General features: G+C 44.2%; 1 protein-coding gene across 1 annotated transcript in view; it reads right to left on the bottom strand.

Annotated features, from left to right (window-relative positions):
• Positions 1-23,608, bottom strand: part of GAP43 (growth associated protein 43) — a 58,524-nt gene that overhangs the window by 13,277 nt on the left and 21,639 nt on the right. The window contains exon 2 of the mRNA XM_027742846.2: positions 15,082-15,709. Coding sequence (XP_027598647.1) covers positions 15,082-15,709 — 628 coding nt within the window. The remainder of the gene's footprint in view (positions 1-15,081; positions 15,710-23,608) is intronic.

Raw genomic sequence — 23,608 nt, 5'->3', positions numbered from 1 at the left:
AGGGTGTTCCTTGTGACTTTGAGGTGTTAACTCTGTTACAGCTACATTTGCAAATATTTTTCCTCCCTGGAGAATGGGAAAGAAGTGGCTCTTCTTCCTTCGTCCACTGCCATTTCCTTCCCACATTCATGGATGCAGCAGGCCTGGAGGCTGAGAAAAATGACAGTCATACCGCTGACTATTCAGTTATTGCTGCCTATTACCAGCACTTTTGTCCCAAACTTCCCGTGTACTGTACCTATAACTTGGCAATTTCAATCTAGCTAGAGTTGGAAGAAGTCTACCAGAGTGGTTTGGTTTTCAGACAGTGAGATCTCCTTTAACAATGCCACTCTCAGTCACTCTGACAGCTACAAGCAAAGGCAGCTCCGGGGAGGACAGGGTGCTCCCACCTGGCCAATAGTGTGAATTGTCACAATGCTTCTGTGGGGATGCTTTATTGCACCAGAAAGTGGTGGGCAAGTGCAAGGCTGCGTAGTACAGTCACCAAAGGCAAGGTAAAAGAGCTCTTTGGAGATGAGAGTGTCTTGGAGGCAGATGTTTTACACTGGTATTGAGTGGCTTCCTACCATGCAGAAAGGTGCTGTGACCTCAGAAGACTCCTACCAACGTTCCATGGTCTTCACAGCCAGGGACCTTGAAGGGGAGAAATGGGAAGTGACTTGTGCAGCGTGTCCCCAGCCATCAGCTGGAGTCAGAGCTGATCTGATGCACAATCAGTTGCTCAGCTGCCTTGATGAACCAGAAAGGCTCCCTCCAGGAGCGATTCCAAGCTACCAGCCCCTCCATCTCCCACAAAAGGTGGCCCGGAATCAAAGATGCCTCTGCAGACACTCGGATCACAGTTCTTCATTATCCACTGCTTGACTTTCCAGCAAGGTAGTGTACTAGTCTTTTTAGATACAATATCAAGTTTGTATCAGACCTATAAGATATAACAGTATATAATATCCAGATCATACATTTAGGCTGAACCCACACCTTTGTGAACATCAAGAGCTGTCTCCCTTGTAACCTTCCCAGAATGCTACAGGCAGCCAGCAATGTAAGTATTTATATGGAGTTCGTCACCTCAACAATAGCCTAACTCACAATCATGGGGGTATTTTATCCTTGTGGCACCCCAGTGAAGAAAGAAAAAGCTTTTATTTGCATTTTAGAATAAGCAAAGTATGAAGAACTGGGCTATGGTCACACAAAAGCCAGTGATGTACCCAGGAGGCTGAGTCACCTTGGCTTTTCATTTCAGCACCTCAACCAGCCTTTCTGCACTCAGCCACACTTTCATAGGTGTGATGCCTTGGGCCTGTTATTTATGAAATTCCACGAAGTCCTAATTTCAATCCAAAACTGGAGGTGCAGCAATCTCAGCAACACTCCCCGAGCCATCACAGGAAGGCAGGAAGAAGAAAAGCATTCATTACTTCACCTGAGGAAAACCTAAGAAGAAATCACCCATAAGATATTCTTTACTCTTCTCCTCCCCTGCCCATGTTGATTTCACACAGGTCCTGGAGACCAGAAAGGGTGCTCTTTTGAATTCCTTAAATACCTTGTGATTCAAACAGCTTGAATAGAGGTTTTAAATTGCTTCCAGCTGTGGAATATAACAGTTGACAGCTGCTCTTGGCATATGTGTTGGAAACAGGATGTCCCCATCTCATGCAACTGCATTATTTTGAGTCACCCATCTTTTCTCCCTTGCTGGGTTAAGTTCTGGATGATGGTTGAGAAATAGAGAGCATGTGAAGGGACAGAAGAACAAAGTCTTTGTAAGACACACTCATTTATTCTTTAGCCTCTTCAGAGCGACTACCCTCTGAGATTATAGAGGGAAAATCAGAGGAAAGATAAGAAGAAATGAAAATACCCTGAGTAGATACAGGCCAATTGAACCTTATTGAAGTGACTGATAGTGATTGTTCTACAGGCAGGACATTCCTAGAAAAGTAATTAATTCAGGGAAGGAAAGTCACAGCATTTGGGGATGCAGGTTTGGATTTGGAGAGGCCTAGCAGATGCACAGAGAATAGCCCAGCAAGTGACAGAAGTCTGACAGACAGATCAGGTCCTCAGAGGTCTGCCCAGCTCTTACAGCTCTGCTGATCAGCCTGGCAATTGTGGTAGGATCAGTAGGGGGATAAAAATGAACCTGAAACTGTGGCAGACTGCTGGCATTCACGCACTGCTGATCCTGAAATAAAGAGGGTTAAGAAGAGGAAGGAAACATGCAGAGTGATAGAGCCTTTGGGTTCTCCACCTACAGCTCCCACCTCCTTACTCAGGACCAGCTGTGAGGCTGCTCTCCTCCCCTTCCCTGGCAAAGCTGTCCAGAGAAAAGAAACTACAGGAGGAAATCTTCTGTAATTGCAGCAAAATGGTCTAGAAATTCCTTCAGTGCATCCAGAATTAATGCACTGCTCCTCCCCTTGTACTCCTCCCCCTTCAGCTGCCAGTGGCAGGAAAACAAATTGCTGCAGCCCCTACTACAAACCACGCTCCCGCCTCCCTTCCCCCAGCCCAAAAGACATGTGCCATTCATAAGCTGCCTGACTGCTGGTCTCCATTATTAAGGCCTAGAAGACTGATAAATTGGGGATTCATGGAGCCTGCAAGCCTCCAACAACCACATTGCCATGGAAACCACAGGCAGACTCCATCTCCAGCAGAAATGATATTGATCTAGCTGAAGGCAGGGAATTACAATCAAGGAGAGGACATAAAATGTCTCTTTTTCTTCCCTTTCCCATCCTCCCATTTTGTGTTTAAATGAAGGAGAAATTTCATTTAGAGATCATTAGTTTGTTTCTGTCCATCATCATACACCAAGGCTCTGTAAATTGGATTCTGAAATTAATTAAGTGCCTGTTGTCCGGCCTTCCACAGCCGTCTTCTTGATAACTGTCTACAGCAGTTGCAACATCAACAACACCAGCTCTTTGCATCAAAGATATTACTAATATTTCTCAAAAGCACAGCTGGTGTGCACACCCTTAGAATCCCAAATGTGTTTTATGCAGAATGGGCACTGAAACACTGACACCGCTTTCTAGAAGGCAGTTCAGGCTTCATGCTGTACCCAGTGAAGCTCCTGGGAGCCTTTGCTTTTCATTTCAACAGGAGGAGATTTGAGAGCCCAGACACATGGAGAGGCATTTTGAACTAAGAGCACTTGTGGGGAAATCCCCACTTCAAGACAACACAAAGTGGCATTACTGGTGCAGAACAACCCTCCTATCTTCTAGAAATCCCCTGTCTGGGACTGTTTAATCACAGCCCTCCACAGACAGAAAGATTAGGGGTCACAGCACCTGCCCTGCAAAACTGGATGGGCAGGTGGACACTTTCACCAGATCATCCTGCAAAGGCCAGATCCTCCTCAGTTTGTAGCCTCATCCCTTGGGGTACCCATGAGAAAGCTTAAGGGTTGGGAGGTAAAAAAGTCACAGTTTGACTTCAGATGGGAGGTTGGGCTGTGTGGTGATGCTTGCTCGGTAAGTGGTCACCTCTAGGGGAAAGGAAGTGTAGAGCAGCCCTGAGCCAGGCACTAGTCATCTTCAGAGAGCCAAGCTGCACACCATGAGGGAAGCAAGGAGCTACCTGCAAAACTGTTCATGAGTGCTCTTATTGCCAGCACCACTCTTCCCTGTGAAGGTGGCAGCAGCTAGCATCAGTAATTCTGATTTTAATTCAAATCTGGCAAGTTGGGTGGTCTGGTGGTGGTTTTTTTGTTTTGTTTTGTTTTTTGTTTTTTGGGGGCTCTTGGGGGTTTTCGTTGGGGTTTTTATTTGCCCCCCCCCTTTTTTTTTTAACCGGTTTTTAGAGCCATTTCTCCCAGTTTGAGAGGGACTTCCCAGTCTTTGAATTCTCTTAGCGCTGCACCAAGCGAACCAATGTGACTGTCCCACAGTAGCCATCTCGGTTTAATTGGCTTTTCACAATAACAACTCAATCAGGCGGTTAATGAATTCGGCCTTGACACGAGAGCATTCAGTGGGACAGCTGCAAATGCTGGAGAGACCTCCTAGGGGCACAGAGAGGCAGCCCAATGCCCCAAGCAGAGCCAGCTGTGCCATGGCCAGCTTGCATCACCTCTGCAGGTGTGTCTGGATTGTCAACAGCAAAGTTGAAGCTCCTCAGTACTGCCCTCTATGGCAGAAAAAGTATCCAGGCGGCTAAGATGGCCCTTTGCTGAGCTACTCTACAAAAACACAGCTTCTCTCCCTCATCAAAAGGCATTTCAGCACTGCTTTGCCTGTCCCTTGCTAACACTTCCAGCCAAGGTAGCCCTGGCTCAGCTGTAGGGCCAAGCAGCAGCTGCTCCTTCACTATCTCACTGCTTAGCCAAAGTCTGCCATGAAGCTTAGCTCTGCACAGGTCCACAGAGACTGTGAGTTACCACAGGTCCCACTTGCAGAGTTTCTAAGTTTTTGGCCAAGGTGGAACAGCCCATACTTTAGGCTTGGGCACCATCATTTTGACAGTTGCAGTCACAAGAAGAGGGCCTTGTACGATACATGAACTCACCAGGCCTGAGCTGCTCTGAAATTGCTCTGAAACGGCACTGAGACGTAGGAAGTGGCACCCCAGTGTTTCGTGCTCATATTGTCTCCCCTGGTCCTCCAGCTGATTTTATTTGCTACCAAGGTCCTTGGCTTGGGTCTTGCCTGCTGGTCACAGAGCAATGTTGTGAGATATCCACATGAATGAACATGTCTCTCTTACTCTTCCTCTCCTGATGGAGCTGTTCCACTTCCATAAGTCATTAAATATTCATTGGGCCAGAGGAAAACATGGACTCTGTAGACTAGTGGTGAATGCACTTATCTGGAATAGGGGAGACCAAACTCCATGTCCTGGCTCCAGCAAATAATAAATAATTTATACAAAGTTGAATAGCTCCAGCAGGAGGGATCAGGGGAAACTTTGTCCAGCAGCCCAATGGATTTTAGCTTCCTAGCATAAGGCATGGCCCCACCTTGTCTTCTGTCCCATTGAGGGAGTACCCAACCCTGACATGCTAGCTACTTTAAAAGCACGTAAAGGTTGCTCTTACTGCTTTAATCTACAAATCCCATAATTCCTGGTACTGGTATATTATGTTTACATTTGAAAAATTAAAGGGTTCTTTAATGAAAAAAAAGAGTTTCACAAAAAAATTCCAGTCCAGCAGACTCAGAAGCCCTGTGTGGTTGTGATTTGAACTGCAACAAGACTTTACTCCTCTGTTTGGGAGAACCATGTGTATGTGTTTTTCTGGAAAATGAGGACAAGAAGTAGTTGTATGCTACATCAGTTAGGAGTGTCTGGAATTTTCTCCTTCTCTGATGTAAAAATCAGTGACTTCATCTTTCTAACAGTCATTTGTCTTCAGCCATGAAGAACGTTTTCTACCTTGAGGGAAAAAGACACGTTTTCTTTCTCACTTTCTGTCTCTTTGTTGAGTGCAGTGAACAGTGCTAGGTTAGTGTCTCTTGAGACCAAAGTCTGCTGCTCAGCAGCAGTGCTGTGCATTTCTTCCCCCTGCCTTCCTGGTGAGCCTCAGGTGTGTCTGGGAGAGGTTGCACCATGTCAAGTTTAGTCCCTGTGCCTGGCACCATGTTTGGCCACACTGGTAAGTCTTCCCAACGAAGCCATGGCGGCAGTGTTGGGATGGCTTTGTGGCAACATACCTTCAACCCCAAAGATAAGCTTAAAGGCATGCGCCGAAACTGTTTGCACTACTGAGGCATCTTCCAAACACCCACCAGTCTCACTTCTTGCAAACCTGCAGCACCCTGAATGTCCATGCTAAACACAGGAGCTGTTCCATGGGACAGATGCAGGATGGAGCAGGTGTGGCACAGAGTTGCAAGATCTAGGTGACACTCCATACTCAGTGTTTGGCAATAAAGAAATTACTTTCTTCCACCATCTGGATCTCTGGTGTACCAATTGAGTAACGGACTGAGAATGCAGACAAAGGGCCAGACAGAATTGCTGCTCCTATAAATTACAGCAGCCTTACTGAAGGTAAACTCACAGCAACCCTCTGATGTGGGGGATTTTCATCTCTTCTGACAACAAGGGAAAGCAGAAGACCAATATAACAATATTGCACTGAGTCCCTTCCAGGGGAAGAAACATATGTGAGACCATTTGTGAGCAGATCTAAGAATAAGACCACAGACTCCTTCAACTCACACATCTTTCTGAAGTGCAGTGGGGCAGGCTCCATCCCAGAGCTTGGTCTCCTTTGGCATATCCCTTGTTTCAGCACTGATGACTGAAGATTACCCTGAATTACTTATGACACCGATCCTGAAATCACAGGTGAAATCCTAGCCTCACATAAGTAGAGTAGGTAACACAGGATGTCTAAGCTGGAATACACATCCTTTCATTTCTAAGCCCACAACCAGTAAGGGAATGGAGTCCTATAATCATTTGAAAACTACAAATTATGGAGTTATAGACCTAGTTATGGGCCTAGTTATGGGCCTAGTTACGGAACTAGTCTACACAAGCTTTCATTCACACCTCCCTCTTAGAGGCTTTTGTCATTTCCAAATCAACGCATGCCTCCAGTTAAAAAGTACTTTTTAAAAGTACTTGCCACCACCCCAACTTTAAATTACTTCTACCTTATTCCATGTTCCATCTCTTCAAATGGTTATCAAGTCAAATGGTTATCAAGGTCCTTGAAATATTTCTTCACAGCTGCTAAGACAGCTTTGTCAAAGTCTGGGAAATCCTCTTCATAATGGTCACAGCTCTTGCTGCTGCTCTCCTATCCCTTTCCCAGTACATGCATTGTCAGCTATGCACCACTTTAGCATTGTCCAAATGTCAGAGAGATTTTCTTCTTCATTAACCCCTGTAGGTTACAGGTAATATCCGGTTATCTTTAATAGCATTCCCAATTACAGTGTTTTGCTGAAGGAAGATGGAGAGGTTGAATAGTGTCTTCCACCTTCTGCTTTCTTTCATAATGAAAAGAGGACTCATTTGCTGTTGCCTCAAGGTACAGCTGGAAAGTGTGTGGTTCTTTGAACAGTGGATAATTGGGACCTTATGACCTTTATCTAAGACTTATTTGCATGAAGCATTGAGTCTCACTTTTCCAGTGATTAGGGGAAGAACATTTTCCTTTACATCTCTGGACACTGTCCAGCTTTCCATAGTTCTTTTCCTGACTACTCTCAGCCCTGCAAAGGGCAGGTGTCCAACAGGGACTCCTGACTGCCAGGACCTCAGCTGAGATCTTCCGTTCTGTTCCAGTGTCCCATGCTGACACTGATGTAACTAAGGACACAGAAAGAAAAAAGAACCATTTCCACAGATCACATTCACATTTGGTGATGATACAGCTAAGGCTCTTTACATGGTACAGGCCATTAGAGCTAAAGGACATGTAAAAGGAGCCTTTAGCAGGGAATACAGAACTAGGAAGAAAGCCGCAATTCTGGTAACCCACAAAACCAGACTGGACTCTCCTTCAGAGAACAGCTAAGCACATGATAATAGTACTCTCCATCATTTGGGTTTCCCACACACCTTATTTTAAAGTGTCTCCTCTATTTTCTGCCTGAAAGACATTTAACACAAACAGATAGGAAAGCTAGGGAATAAGGAAGCCCTTCTTTAAGTCAAGCTTGCAGCATGAGTGTACTGTTGAGAAATAACTTATGTCTAGAGACCTGTTCAAATTCAGCTGTAATATGGTCTTTCACAGGTCTATTGGAGGTCCAGAACTGGAGGTGGAAACTATTCCACAGAGCTGATGCCAGTGGCTTGACTTGTAAGCCTTCTGTCACTGCTTACATTTTCCTTGGCTCTCTTGGCCACTCCCCAGTCTCACAGATCATCATATGGCTGAATAAAATATTTCGGCAGTGTCTTTACAAAGAGGAGAACTCCCAAGTCACTGCAGTCATCAGTGCTCATTGGGTAGCTGTCTTCAAAAGGCAAAGATGTTGCTGTGCATAACAAGTGGGATGAGAAGGAAAAAGAAAGAAATATTGCTTTCCTGGAAATAAGTGGATAGAAGTACAGCCTTTTCTGGACTAGTGTGAACAGTATCTGTCACTCCATCTCATAAAGGAGATTCACAGATTTAAAGGGAGTGCAGAGAAAAGCAACAAAGATCCTAAAAAGCATGGGAGTAATTTCATATAAAAAAGCAATTGAAAGCACTGCTTTTGTTTTCTCCATGAAAGAGATGAACAGCAAGAGCTATGGTACCATGCCCTCTGTGCATAAATGCATATTATATGATGCTATATATACAATAATCAATTACATAAAGTAGGGCTATCAGAAGCTTTTGCTCTTTCTGTGACGTGGCACAAGTACAGAAAGATATTTAAGGCAGTGGTGGCCAATTTGTCACAGAACTTTATGGGCATTGTACAGTTGGTTGGACTTGGGGAAGCTGCTGACACTTAGTCAATCAGATACTATATATATATGTGTGTGTGTATATATATATATATATATATACACACGTGATATAACGCTGCATTTATATTAGCATCAAAAGAGAGAACACATCATGCTTTACCTGTTAAACCAAATCCTAGACAGTAGAGGACAGTGATGAGCCCTAGTAGTAGAGAGGCAGTTTACCCCAGATCTGCCCATCGCAGTATTTCTTGCTAGCTACTGTGAGAAATACAATAAATGGATGTTAGGTCTGACCTGGCTTGGCAACTTGTATGTTTCTCTACCAGTTATTTGCATGGATCCTTGCGAGTACAACTTCACCTTGCCAGAGTCCATGGAATTTCCATGGAGATTGGAAGTGATCACTGCACTGGCATTGATAATCCAGTATTAATGCACGTATTACACAGCTCTTGAGGAATGTTTAACTAATCTGATTGTGCTGACCTGGTGAACTTTCCAAATCCTTTTCCTCTGCACTTGGCAGCCATCTGTACTACGGAGTCAGTACTGCTACTTTTAAAGTTCTGCTCCTTGGAGCTGTAAATCCCAGCTGATACTCTGCAAGCTTATATCTATCTGAAAAGTTCAGCCTACTTGATCCTAGTGTAAAGAGATGACACTGGCAGTAGTGCAGAGCACTTTTGGCAGATACAGCAAACAGTCACCACCTAAATTTCATTGTCTGTATAGACTATTCACTGGTCTGCTATTTGAGCCTTTCTCAGGAGAAATTTTAGTTGTCATTTATGGCAGAAAGCATTCCTCCCATGTAGAGATTTCAGAGCATTTTCTGAAGATGATCTGACTGCAGATGCAGTGAGCCTCCGTGAAAAACCTTGTAATGAGAGAGTGATTTTGAGCAAAATCTAGGTGGAGTTTAACCATTGGTCTCGGCTGTAGAGAGCCACATGTTAGCATGAGTGACTACCATACATGAGCACATACCATGACATTAGTATGCACTGCCCTGAACAATATCATCTGTATGTATGGCTCATAGGAGGTCCTTCCTATGAAGATGTGTAAGAGTGCAAACCTTGATATATCATCTAGAAAGTTCAGATTTGTATAGGCTCAAGGCTGATATCTTTGTTCTGTTGGAAGAATACCATAAAGATGCGAAAAATAGTGAGGCTGGCCAACCCTCTCCATGAACAGGAACTCTGTGCAGCATGCCATGATCAGTGAGGAGGGCCCTGTCTGATACTGCAACAGCTGCAGTTCCCAGCATCATAAGGGATGAAAGACTGCTGTCGCCCTTTCTGTAATTTGCACCCTTCTCAAAATAACCCAGTAAACCAGCCTTGAGTGCCCATGTATTTCTTACTGAGGCTCTAAAAGAACTGTTACCTCTTTGGTACAAAAGAGTGGTTAACCTTCTTTCCTCAAGAGGCCTTATCCAGAGTCAGCCCACACCTTTTCATCAGTAAATATGCTTAGTGTCACCTAAGATTTTATTAAAAGAGGTCAAGTGCTGCTTCACCACTAGCCCACTAGTACAGTTCCCACCTATATGGGGCAAGCTGCATCTCATTAGGAAGCAGCAGACCTGAGACACACATGGGACAAGAGACAGTATTTCACTGCAACAGAGGAGGAAATCCTGCACCCGTAGCATGCTGTGTGTAGGAAAATTGTGACAGTCCACTTTTCTGACCCTGCCCCTCACATGGCTATTTGCACCAATGCAAACCTGGTTGTGAAATACCTACACAATGCTTATACCCATGTAGACACAATGCAATGATTAAAAATTTCAGAGCAACTGAGGACTAGACATACACCTCATACTCCAGCATGTGTCAAGTAATCTAAATTGTATTTATATTCCTACTTTGTTGCTGGAGTAGTACTGCAGACAAGAAAATGCTGGCATCCTTGCTTAGATTTGTTCCCTCTGGGGCAGTCATGGGAAGACTACTGTATTTGCATTGCTTTCCTTGGCTGCCAGGTGCAGCAGCAGAGATAAGCTTCCATGAAACAGGAATGTCAGAGAGGTTGTTCTGCCTCATGCCAGCTACCCATGGACCAAGACTGAAATTCCAAGTCATACAACTGCAATCCTCTTGCTTAGGCTGTACCTTCTAGCTGGTACAAGACAATAGACAGTGTCTTTATACAGCCAGTGCTCCCTAAGTGCAGCAAGTATTGTCCTTTCACCAATATGGTGACTGAACTGAAAACAAAGAACTGATTCAATTTTAAACCATGAAAAAGGATCCATAGGGACTTGTTTCCTCTGAGGAAATGAAGTGAAGATTGTGCCTCCCAGTGCTCCTTGCTTGCAGGATACAGGACCCCGGGGGGAACTGCTGGTCTGCTTATATGCAAAGCAATTGTCACCTGGCTGATTTTCATTTCAGCTGTGAAGCTTCTCCACTGTAAAGCTATTTCATCAACCAGGAAAAAGCATTCTTCTTCATTTCCCAACAAAAGAAGATCCTTTTATTTCCTTAGGCACAATTTACTCTTTCACGTTCCTGGGCTTTGTTGTATTCTTACCTGACAAAATGAGAGTGCTTTTGATGTAAGAGCCAGCCAAATTTGGAGGTGAAACTCGAAAACTTGTGAAAGTACAAAGAGAATTGAACATTGTGTGACATTCACCTCCTCTCCTCCCCGTAAAGTACATAGTAGCCCATCTTCTTCCATAGTCTGCTATGCTGAACGCTGATCTCACTTCAAAGCTGCGCTAACATAGACTCTTTCTGGTAACTTTGATGGAGACTCTCTGGATTTAAGCCAATGAAACCTAGATTTAGATAAGTCTCACTTCCTCATCCATATGCAATGTATAAATTCCTCCCTACCACATTTGAATTTTATCCTGTTGGGTAGATTGGCATATCAGCAAGCCTCTCTAAGCATAATACCAACACAAAGAGGCAAAGGTTGGATCATAACAAGAAAACCTATAAACTTAAGACAAGGAAGCTCAGATGAGAAGACAACTTTTTACCATGCTATTCATCCACCAAAAACTGTGAAGAGGTTTAAGAGATTGTCCTTCTTGCATCAATCCTTCATTGCCACTGAAGAAAGCCCACTGACTCTTTTCATGCCTTACCCAGGTTGGAATTCATCTGTTTTTTCCATATACTTTTTGGTACATTGAGGATTGCTTAGAAACTGCCCTACCATACAACTGGAAATGCCTGTGGTTCCAGACCAACTAATACTGGATACAGGACAGTTGCTTGAAGCCATTTCCTAAGCCATTACCAACAGATAGAGTACGTGGAACTGAATAACAAGGAGAGCTGAACCCTGTCAAGGGAACTACTTGCTGGTACAAGGAACCACTCCATCTCTCCCTCATTTCAGAAACATTAAATATTAAGCATTTAAAACTGTGCTTGTCTTTATCAGGCTAGTTATTCCTCTCCCTGCTTCCTCTCTTTTTTTTCATCCAGCCCTTAGACAAAGGCAAAAATTTCTTCTGGATATAAATTAAATGCCCTTGCCTTTTGCTCATGCCTGCACTGGGGAATGTATTCACAGATAACACAATACAGCCACTGTAGTAAAATTCAAGGCAGGTGAACGTCGCTGCACAGAAGTAGCACGGTCGGCACACCTCACGGTAGTAGCAGCCAACCATGCCATGGCAACCAGCCAACTGATGACATTGGCTAGGAGCCAATTTGATTTATTTTTGGCAGCCTGACACTGCATACTACTGTGCCAGTCTTCTATCACAGAAATGATAAGAGATGACCTTTGAAAGCCAAGGGGACTGTTGAAGCTGAAAGAGGATCTGTCCCCGGGCTGCAGGAGTGCTGGAGTGGCAGAAGTTTGGTAGCCCTCCCTCTTTCATGAATGACCATCACAGCCATGCCAGCAACTACCAGTGCTGCATTTGCTGGGGGATGTCTGGGAGAAAGGTCAAGACACGGCAAATGTCTTTAAGTCTATGGAAAGAGTAAGTACCAAGAGAGAAACAGAGAGATTTAAAGAGATGAGAGGGAGTAATAGGATGAAGATAGTAAAAAAGAAAACACAGGTTTTCTGTAAGGAAATATTTCCTGTCTGTGGTACTTTTGTAACGTGATGATACTCTTTAGAGGAATATTCTTTAAGGAAGTAGCAGCTTCTTACTATTGTGAACGCTGTGCTGTAGAGTTATTGCAGAGCACAGCCCTGCATCCTCAGGGAGATGGACAAGAAGACTATCTAATCTTTTTGCATTTCTTTCCTGAATGACTCTGGGGACACTTAGCCAGCTGTTCGGGTTTGTGACTGGAAGGCTGATATCATACTGGAATAGGAATTCAGGAAAAAAATCTATATTCATTAACATTTTAAAGAGGCTATCAGCTTGACTCTGGCCACACACCTTTCCTGTTTGCTTTCTGCAAACATTGCTAAGCTTGAGTATTACTGCATGCATACTGAATAAGTATAAATAGATGCAGATACTGGTCTTTAACACTCAACCACTGAAAACTCATTTTTAAATATATATTTGATTGTAGATTTTCCAACTTATTCTGTTGGATAGATATTTACATAAGTAATAGTATCATGTGCAAATGCATAATAAATCATACATTTAAATGGCCACTTCAAATAATGTGGCCATGAATGGTTGGCCACTTCAAATGATGTTAAAGCCAACAAGAGCATGGGGAAGATATCTGTAAATTATTCAGAACACTGCATAGAAATAAACCATTCTTTGATGAGTGGCAACTCAAAACAGGTAAAATTAAGCAAATGAAGTAGCCTGCTACTATAATTTTCCTACTTCTATCAATTAGAGCAGATTAATCTGAGTAAAAATGGAATGTTAACTCAAAGCAGAATCATTCCTGTTTAGGAATAAGGCAACCCTAAGCCTTAAATAAAAGGTAATTAACATTCATTATCCTCTGTACAGAGGACCCCAAAACACTGATTCACTCTGTTCTGGTTTTGCCATTGATGTTTATACCTTTGGCAAGTATAAAACCAACACAAGTACAGCATGCAGCATTCCAAATTATATTTCACAAATGACATGACATTTATGTTTCCACTCAACTTATCACACAAAGTAAGAACAAAGAGCTGGAGACCTGAAGACCAAAAAGCCAACAGGGACAATGCATTTCAAGGCTTATTTCTAGGAACTTATAATGAGCAGAGGTAAAACCAACAACTCTTTGTAGTTGTGTATAATCAGTTTAGACTCACATTCTTGAAGGCTGCTCCCCTTGCCCATACCTTAAATCATAAATGTTCTGCATGAGTTCCTCTCCCAGTACTTAATCTGTCCTTTTGGATATCTGTTCTTTCCTATGTCTCCACTTTGTTGAGCAGGAATACAGTAGCCGGAAGCCCTGGGTTAGCTATGAAGCTTGAAAGTCTAATTAGAGAGTGGGAGTTGTAATTTGTGGAGGAGAAGTAGTGGACCAAATGAAATTATGGAGAAACATCAATAAGTACAAGACTGGATGCTGAGGCTCTCTAAAATTTACATCAGGCTGTTTATGAATATCAAGATGCTATGCTACATTTTCCCCCAAAAAGCTAATGAATGCAGAATTTCCTGTACAACTGAGTGTTTCATAAATGTGGAGGTCAGTCTTGCTTGGCAGTGCCTCTTAACTGATTTTCATGCGGTGTCTACCCAATCTAACCTTTTTTTTTTTGTTGTTTATGTTATTTTTCTTTGACAAAATAAGGAAAGCAAAGAACAAGAAAGAAAAATATTCTCAGTTCTTTGATTCATTTTCTGCCCAGCTCAGTATTACAATTCAAAACAAACTCTTCTTTATGGTTTGTAAACAATATACCTCTGTCAAAAATGCCCATTTTTGCCTCTTGGAACTTTTCACCCCTTCTAAGGGGAAAGAGTTGAAAACACCTCCTAGAGTGACTCTTGGCATTCAACCCTCTCTTCTGTCCTCACTCACTGAGCTGTCAGGGCCTTTACTTCCCTTTCCCCACCTGATCCTCTTACTATATGAGTCTGAACCAGCTGACACGTCTAAAAGCTTCATGCAAGCATGGCTGTCATGGGCCTCTCCGAGCAGAGAGGCTCGAGGGATTGATGTGGATGAAACCATAAGCACTGCTGATAAAATGATGTTAGTGACTAGAAGGTGGTTCTACTAAGAATATCACCCATTCACAAGCAGATGGAAGAAAGACTCTTTTGACTCCTTCTTGACCATTCCACCAGCAAGGCTAAATGGCCTCCTGCAGTATGAGAGAGATGTGGTCTTGTGAGATTTTCAGCTCAAGTTAGAAGCCTCCGGTGAGCTGGTATCAGCTCGGGTTGTTTTGCTGCCCCACTGGAGCCGTCTGAGCTCATCACTATTTTTAGCATATGCAGAGCTTGGGGAGCTCTCTCCAGTTCCTCCAAGCCTCCCAGCTGGCTGACACTCTCCTGCCACCATGAAAAAAAGGCCTGGATGGCACCTCTATCTAAAGGAACAGGAACTTTGTCAGGAGGTGCAATATTTCCAAAAGCTGACAGGAAGTAAGGAAGAGGGTGTTAAGCAAGAAAATTAATCTCCCACCACCCCTAAAACCCAGCAAGGGAATTCCCTTGTTAACTCTCAGTCTAATCCCTGCACCAGCTCTTGCTGGCCAACTTTGCATCCCCAGCAGACCAAGGGAGGTATCCATTTCTGAAGAGGCCCATTCCCCAGCGAGGCATTCACTCACCTGTCTTCTCTTCGGTTTGGCTGCTCTCCACTGTCTCCATTTGGGGTTGCGCTGTTGCCTTGGCAGTAGCATCCTCTGCAGCAGGGGTGGTGGTGGCAGTGGTGTCAGCAGCAGGCACGTCGGCTTGTTTAGGCTCCTCTTTGTCTTGGGCTTCGTCAGCCTTCAAGGACGGCGAGTTATCAGTGGAAGCTTTAGTGGCACTTTCCCTTTCGGGGGCAGTGGCAGCAGTGGGCTTTTCCTCTGAGGATGCAGCAGGAGTGGCAGCCTGTGGGGCTGGCTGCTCTGAGGCCGTGTCAGCGGCTCCATCCCCTTTTTTCTCCTCTGCTGGCGCGCTGCTGTCTTTGCTGCCCTCCTCCAGCTGGGCACTGTCAGCGGCGGCTGCTTCTGTGGCAGTGGGAGCCTCGCTTTCTTTGTTCTCGGCTGCTCCACCAGCAGGGCCTTCCTCCTTCTTGTCGGCAGCATCAGTCTCAGATGCTGGGGCATCTCCCTTCTTCTCCCCCTTGAGCTTTTTCCTTGTTATGTGTCCGCGGAAGCTGGCCTGGATTTTGGTGGCTGCCTTATGAGCTTTATCTTCTGGTTTGATGCCATCTTGCTCGATCTTTTGGTCTCCGTCCTCATTTTTTTCAACCTTTGAAGAAGAACAAGGGAGGAGGGCAGAGGAGAAAAAGGGAGATAAGATTTCTCCAGATGTATCACTGATTTTATTGGGAATGTCCCACCTTCCCCTCCTGCTAACCTGTGACAAGTTTCAAAGCAGCCTTTCCATTTAGTATGGGTTTGGAGCCAGGTGGCTCTGATTTCATGCTAAGGCTGGACAGACTTAGGTCTCCAGCCAAACCTCCGGCCAGAGGTTTGTAAAATTTAAATCACCTCATCATCTCCGTCAGCAATGCTGAGAGCATCTTGGCTGTGTGGAAATGCTTGCACCAGATGGGTTGTCTCTATTCCCATGATTTGTTTTCCCATCCATTTTGAAATACACCAATTTCTTCCCCTAATCATTTTCAGAACACTCTCCCAAGGGGGATTTTCACAGTCCTTCCAAATCCACCTTTGCCTTCTGTGTTTCTTTTTAATGACACCTTGTTTCACAGGTGTGTGACTCTAATGACACCAAGTGCTTTGTCTTTTATAGCTTTTTGGCTCAGGACTGCCAACAGAGAACAGTATTGCTGCCCTCCCCACTGCAGTTATGTGCTGTCAGACACACACAGATATTCACAGGATATACTCCTCATAAACACCCTGCCTGCAAGCACTCCAAGCACTTTGCCTTTGCTCTCCGCTCATGGTTTCACTGAAGGATTAATAGGCAGATTAATATCAGCCTTTCCAATTTCAGCAGACTATTATTATTTCTATGACTATTGGGTGAAATTCAGCCTTGTAACAAAGAACAGGCATTCCCCATGTTTTTTAGACTTAAATCATGCATTAGAGTTTTAAATGGGACCAAAACAGAGCCTGTGCCTTATGCTGGTCTGCTGCAGAGAGATAATGCTCAGCTTATAAACCTCCACTGAATCTACAGGACATACCATTCTTCACCCCAATAATTTAGCAGCCCTTGGGCAAGTAACATCTCAGCTGCATATTGATAAAAGGACACTGTTCTATTAATATTCCCATTGGGAAGCATTCAAAAGACCTACTTGGAAGCAGAGCCACTGGCCTGTTTGCTGTCTGCACCTGTTTTCCAACACTGGTTCAAGTAAGAAAACAAAGAAAACAAGCTGGCTGACAAAGATAGAAGGTTTACTCTGGATGGGAAGAGGGAACCACTGCCCTGGCCACTGCAACTAAGATGTGCCATCTGGGGAAAGGCTCCGGAGCAGAAGAGCAGAGAGAGAGGACAGCCTATAAGTACATTAAATAAATGTGAGGCAGGAAGAAGGGAGAAGAAGCCACTGCAACATTCACATACACCACTGCAAACTTCATGTCTGTGGAGAGCGGGAGAGAGGACTGGCTACACTGGCAACAACCCCTGGGAAACAGAATGGAAAAGGTCATTTCCACAGCACAAGGTAGGGTCAGGCACACACGTGTGAGCAAAGCTGTGCCAGTGAACCAAACAGTTGTCCACTGGCATGCCAGACGTGGTACTCACTACCTCCCCTGGGTCCCCAGTGAGCACAGGATCCCCCACCCCACTGGTGCCCATCATTCCTGGAGTGGGTAGGGTGGCCAGGGAATGAGCAGTCTCAAATCATCAAGGAAAAGAGCTGCCCCACAGATGCAGAGGGTCTGTACACAGCAGGAAGTCTGAGAGTGAGACCAGGTGCTTCTGCAGTGGGTGTAAGCCTGTGAATGAATAGGTAACAGATCAATATGCCGCATTCTGCACAAGGAGTTCTCGTGCTCCTGACCATGCCCAGGGGCAAAATGGTTGTTGCACCAACCACAGGGGCCCATCTGAGCATTATGTCTACCCTTCCCAAAGTGCATTCAGTGACACTGTATGGAAAGTCATCTTTCATGTTTGTCTCAGCTTGTCAGAGAGCAGGTGAAGGTTATGTGCAAAGACGATGCAGACCCTAGCATGCTGTAACCATTCATGTATTCATATTTTTTCTTGCATAGCTAACTCGACACTGTGTTATTCAGCATATGGGGTAAACTTTTCAGACTACTTCAGCACAAGGGGGTTGGAAACAAATTGGAAGTACCTTTAAACTATCCAACTGCAGAGCTCACAAAGGCTCATCCATCTTGTTCCTTAGACAAGTTTGCAGATTGCAGTAAGTCCTGTGTTGCTGTGGCAACCTAACCTAATACCTGAACTAGCTAGTTTAAGGAGATCTTGAGTATCCTGGCACTACACCGTAGCCACAGCAACGTGAAGATAGAGTAGGTACTCCTTTATAGCACTGTATAACACTTAGATGTGCTAGCTTTGACTTTCTCTCCCTAAGGACTGTGGCTAGTCTCAAGCAGCACACAATATTGGGAGGCTGGAAAGACAATTTAGACATAACTACAAGACCCTGAAGTTCCAGTCTCCATGCCTAATTCCTGCAAAACCATGAGAGAATATGACAAAATTGTTAATCCCTAGACAAAGATGAAAACCATTGACTGAAGGGAGACGTCTCTCGCCACTTGAAGGGAAATCTCTCTTGCCACTGGCCTTGTTGCTTTAAGGTCCCACATACCTCTTTCACCAACCAAGGACAGCTATTGGGAATTCTGGTCTGCTGCATGTCCGACTCTATGACTTCAGAGGAGTTATCCTGTTACCTGGGCTATGTAGCCCTGTGAAGGCTTATCTCCTCCCCATTGCTAGCAGGAGGCAATGGGGGCAGCAAGGGAGCAGCGCTCACAAGAGAGCTGTGACCTGCCAGCCAGCCCTTGACCTGGCAGGCAATGGGGGAGCACTTCTGCCAAGAGAGGTCAGACTAAAACTTCTCACCTGCACCTAAAGCACGACAGAGTTAAAAGGCTCCTCTGCTATTCCAATTACATCATTGTCCTCTTATTCCAGTTGAGATGACATCTGTTTGAGTCCTTGCCAGATCCCAAGTTTTGCAACTGCAAAATGTATTTCCAACAGGGTGCTTTCGGCATAATTTCAGACACAAAAATAAGAAACATGAGACTAGGGCAGAGGTGGAGTTCAAGATCATGGATGAAAGAAATGTGCTAATCGTTTGTGCCAACTGGGTCCTCAGGAATCCCATTTCTATTCAGTCCTTCCACAGGAAAGCATCCCAGTCATGAAAAATGACTTTTTTTCAGGCTACTGGCCTGCAGCTACTTCTGGGGTAGGACAGGGTATCCATACAGTATGTGTGTCATGTTGTATAACAATGGGTTGGGTGAGAAACAGGTCGTTCGGGGGAAAACTTCTGCTCGCACAAAAGAAAAACCAAGGGCTTTTTATCTGTGGATTACGTGCACAGCAGATAAACCTTAATTAAGGAAGTGCTCGAAAATAACCTGTATACAGCGAAGCTCCTGGAAAGCAATTTGTCTTCCTTGGAAGGCTAAAAGGGTGAGTCAGCTCTGCAAGGATGAATTCAAAAGCATGTCAGTGGAAAATAAGGAATCTGTCTGTCTTATCTATCATCCATGCGTATATGACATCTCGATTGTAGAATTGTGGCTAGAATAAAGTGACTATTATTACTAGTGTTTGTATGGAATCTAGAGTTCCCAGATAGGAACCAGGTCTGGCAAGGATAGGTTTCACATATTAGCATTCCATCACATCCCCCCTTCATTTACACACTTATATGTAAAGTAAACTCATAATAATACTTAATATTGACATATTCATGATATTGTAAGAGTACATGCAATGTATTGCCATTTTACACAAAACAAATGTCCTCTGTTTCACGTAATGTGCAATAAATCATAGATCCTATAATGGCAGAAGGACTGGAAATCACTGAGGTTAGTGGATACAGAGCTAAATGGATATATAAAAAGACACACATGGTCAAATGTCCATTTTTTTATTTGGACCATCTTCACATACCCACTGAAGACACTGTGCAAAGCTTTGCTTTTATGAAACACACTGTTAGGCTTTTATGTCTCAATCTACACAGCCCACAGCATTTTTCTAGTCCTAGAGGGATGATCCTCTCACCATCTCCATCTGCTTGTCTGCCACACCTCCAGGTTTCTAGGACATCCCTTCCCAGGCAGACTGTTCCTGTAAGTGAGATTTTCCTTGCTATCACATAGTTGAGAGAGTGGGAGATAAGAAATTAATGTTTAAGACACAGGTAGGGCCGAGGTAAGTTTTTAGGTACCAGAAATGTAGAAATTTCCTGGAGCCATGACCACAAGAAGATTTGTAATCTCTGGCCACCTTTTCACCTTTTGTCTCCAAACTCACAGCTTACAGGGGGGTCAGATTATGGCAAACAATTAAGAAAGTGTTACTATAATGTCCAGATCCTCTTAAATGTCTCACATGCTGGTATTTCAGGAAAGGAGAAATGGAGAAACTAGGTGTTTTCCAGATGTTCCATGTGGTTTGCAGCCACATATAGGCAAAGAAAGGAGGGGACTGAGTGCTTTGGTCCTTGATCGACATTTTTCCACTTGTCTCTCATGGTGTACCTCATTGCCTGGCCTTGGAAAAATGAACATATAGTTTTTATATTTTGAATGCTGGGAGGGAGAGACCAAAAAAGAATTTGCTGTTCCATTAAAAGGTCTTTGAATATTATATGGCCTCCTCTGCCCCTCTCTATAGCTCTCCTTTACCTGGTGTTTCTCTGCCCTCCAGTGCACAGCATGTATCAACTTCCTTAATGTTCATCCTAGGACCAGGCTGCTATACCATCAGCCAGCACCCTGGTATCCTGCTCTTTTCTGTCATTAGTTAGGAACTCCTCTTGAACGTGACACTGAATCCCAGAGCCCTTCGATACACATTGCTATCTCCCAGTATTCTGAAAGCTGTGTGCTACGAACCCAGGTGTAGGACTTACACATCTTTCACCAGAGAAAGCATCAATACTGGCCAGAGCCTGGACATCCATTAGACCACTGACAGTTATCAATAATTCGCTTCACAACCCAAGGGAAAAATGATATCCAACTATTAAGAAAACAAACAAACAAGCTGTGTTCTCCATATGCAAAGATATAGGGGCCCAAAGTTATTCCTTTCTCATGACACCTACGCTAAGGTACGTGTGGAAATCTTTCCTTCAGTTACTTAGGTGAACTAGCATTGAATCGACTAATCACCTGTGCTATTTGTGGGGTTAAGGTGCATCTCAGCCCATGCTCTATTCCTCACTAGAGCACAATGTGTGTTCACACTGATGTTATTCAAGGTCACTTGGGCCCAGACTCACAAAGAAGTTTAAGCGCCCAACTCCCATTGATTTGCAAGGATTGAGTCACCTCAGTGTCTTTTGTGGGCCTGGCTCTACATGACCTGATTTGTCTCAGAGACAGCACTTAAGGAGCATAAAAAAGACCAGCTGTCTCCCCAGAAGGAGTGAAGCATGGACACGTGAGAGAGAGAAAAGGTTTTCACGCCTTGTGAAGTGAGGAAGCAATTTAACACAGAGAACAGCTTTTTTTAACCCAGTTAAATGGTGTGAAGACACCTGGCTAGAGGATGGCACCTGTCAGCACAACCTGTCTGCAAGGTGAGGAAACAAACAGAGTTCCTTTTTTTCCCAGGATGACTATAGTGATGGTGGTTAAAACACCCTTGAGAAAGAAAAGGTTAATTCATCCCTCTGAAGACCTATGCAGTATTGTTCCCCAGGGTATAACTAGCAGGATTTCAGCTCTCCAGTTTCAAATCCTCCAACAGTGGAGTTTCCACCCTTTTCTCTGCAAGATCCTCTCACGTATCGGAAATTTCCCCTATATTTTATGGAATAAGATAATGATGGTCAGGCAGATGGATGGATGGATGTTATTCGCTCATGTACAGAGACTTGAGAAGATAATCTAAGGTACACCTATTTAGATATTTCCAGTGTGCCTTCTCAATAAATTCATTATACTCCCCTCACCCACTTTGTGACTCTCCATTCTGTTTGTCACTATGTTTCTGTCAAGTTGGTGGTTCACCGTGGTGTCATCTACTACCTTGACGCTGCTACAGGGTGTGTGCATATTCTGGGGTACGAGGGCAGTGAGAGCACAAGGTCTTTGTGGACTGTGTTGAAGATCTTGGGTGTTTGGCACAATCAACATCTGTGCTCTAACTTGAGCTTGGATCCTGGTGCAAACTGTACTGTCAGTTGTGCCAGTCTCCGTTTTGGAGGGAAATACGTGTGTCACTCCAGAAGGAGCCAGACAGCAGGCATTCAGATAAAGGGATCAAAGCCTAGGGAAGGTATCCAAGCTAACAGCATATATCTACTCCCAATACAGCTTGCATTGAAGGAATTAAGCAAAAGGAACAGGTGAAAAATTTCCTTTGAACTATGCTTTGATTAGAAGACTCTATTCAAATATGTGATTTCTGATGCAGATATGCTTAGACAGAAATGCAACCTTGGATGTCACTGGACTGAAGAGAAATTTTATTTAAGCTCGAACTGTGTGGTTGGTCTGGGTCAGTTTGGAAAAGGAAGGTTGCTGCTATGTGGATTATATTGAAGTAGTACATTCAGACTCTGAATCTCATGGTCTGTTGACCAAGAGCAGGTAATAAAACCCAGAATTATCAATCTCTCTCCCTCCCCACCTTTTCTCTCCAACTCTCTTTCTTTTTTTTTTTTTTTTTTTTTTTTTGCCTTGCTTGCTTAGTTTTGGACTCCACAAAATTTTTCAGGGAATTGTTATTAACCTCTGGTGGCTCAGAGTGTTTGCTCTCATGAGAGCTGGACACATTTGCTTTTGATCTATCTGCAGGCAAGGGACAGAGGCTAATTTACTGCTGACTTACTTCCCTGAGATCTAGGCCAGACAGCTGCTGAGACTCCCCGGAGTCCAGGCTTATGCAGGGTCTCCAGAATCACTTGCACAAGAAGCAGCAGCTTGCATCCTGCTCCAGCCCCATTCCCTCCATGGGAACACAGGGCATGCTCTCTGTGACATATAGCAGTTAAACTTCAGGAGGGACTGGGGTGTATATCCCACCTGAAATGACAAGGTGAACTGAAGAAGGCAGCAACCAGGATTCTTGACTGGGATCTGGCAAGGCCAGTAAAGTAAATACTGCCTTTCTTACTGTTCTGTTAACCTCCTGGTAAGACCTTCGTCTTTTGTTTTTCTAATCTCCTGAAAGAGAGCCTAAACCCATACAACTACCTTTAGCCAACAGCTCCCCCATTCCCCAAGTAGCACCATACAATCTTTCAAATCATCAGAGCTGCCCCCAGCAAAACCCAGGTAAACAATATTGCGGGTTTATGGAATTTGATAAACTGGCTCTAAAACAGCTCCACCTAAGATATCCTCTCTCATAACCTGTTCAGCTTTTGTTCCAGATAGACCAATCCCACATCCCCACTGCAGCTGAACTCTGTGTGTACCAGGATCTTGTATCTGCAAAGAGCAGGAATCCATAGCACAGGCTTCTACCTATTGGTATAGACTCTTATCTCCTCACTGGGACAGCTGGCTTTTTCTCAGCTTCTAGTTCTGATGGATTCAACAGGTCTCAGTGGTACGTATGGCCTCTCCTTACCAGCCAGGATTGGCTCTACTGGCTCTGCTTATTGCTCCATGGGATTTCCTGACCCTGCTACCATCAGGTCCAGCTAGGACAGGGAGTCAGCCTTGCTGCTGGAGGCAGAGAATTAGGGTGTTGAGTTCTGGTTCTGATCTTCATAGAAACTCAGTTTATTGATTTGTGTTGCAGATCTTCATGCCCATCTGGGCTTAGCTGACCCAGAGACTGCCCTCATGCATCCAAATGTACGTTTTCCTCTGTCTTGTCCTGGATATTCTCTCCACCCACCTTTACTTCAGTGGTACCATCGGTGCTGATGTTTGCTCCACAGATCTTCTACAAGGTGGCTGATAGACTAATGACAGCACATCACGAATTCCCCACAAGCAGCGAGTAAGATATGGATGTTAACAAACAGTT

This window comes from Pipra filicauda, unplaced genomic scaffold (assembly GCF_003945595.2).
Source record: "Pipra filicauda isolate LSUMZ 115617 unplaced genomic scaffold, ASM394559v2 scaffold499_size419610_pilon, whole genome shotgun sequence".
Classification (NCBI taxonomy): domain Eukaryota; kingdom Metazoa; phylum Chordata; class Aves; order Passeriformes; family Pipridae; genus Pipra; species Pipra filicauda.
This window is presented reverse-complemented; position numbering and strand designations above follow the sequence as displayed.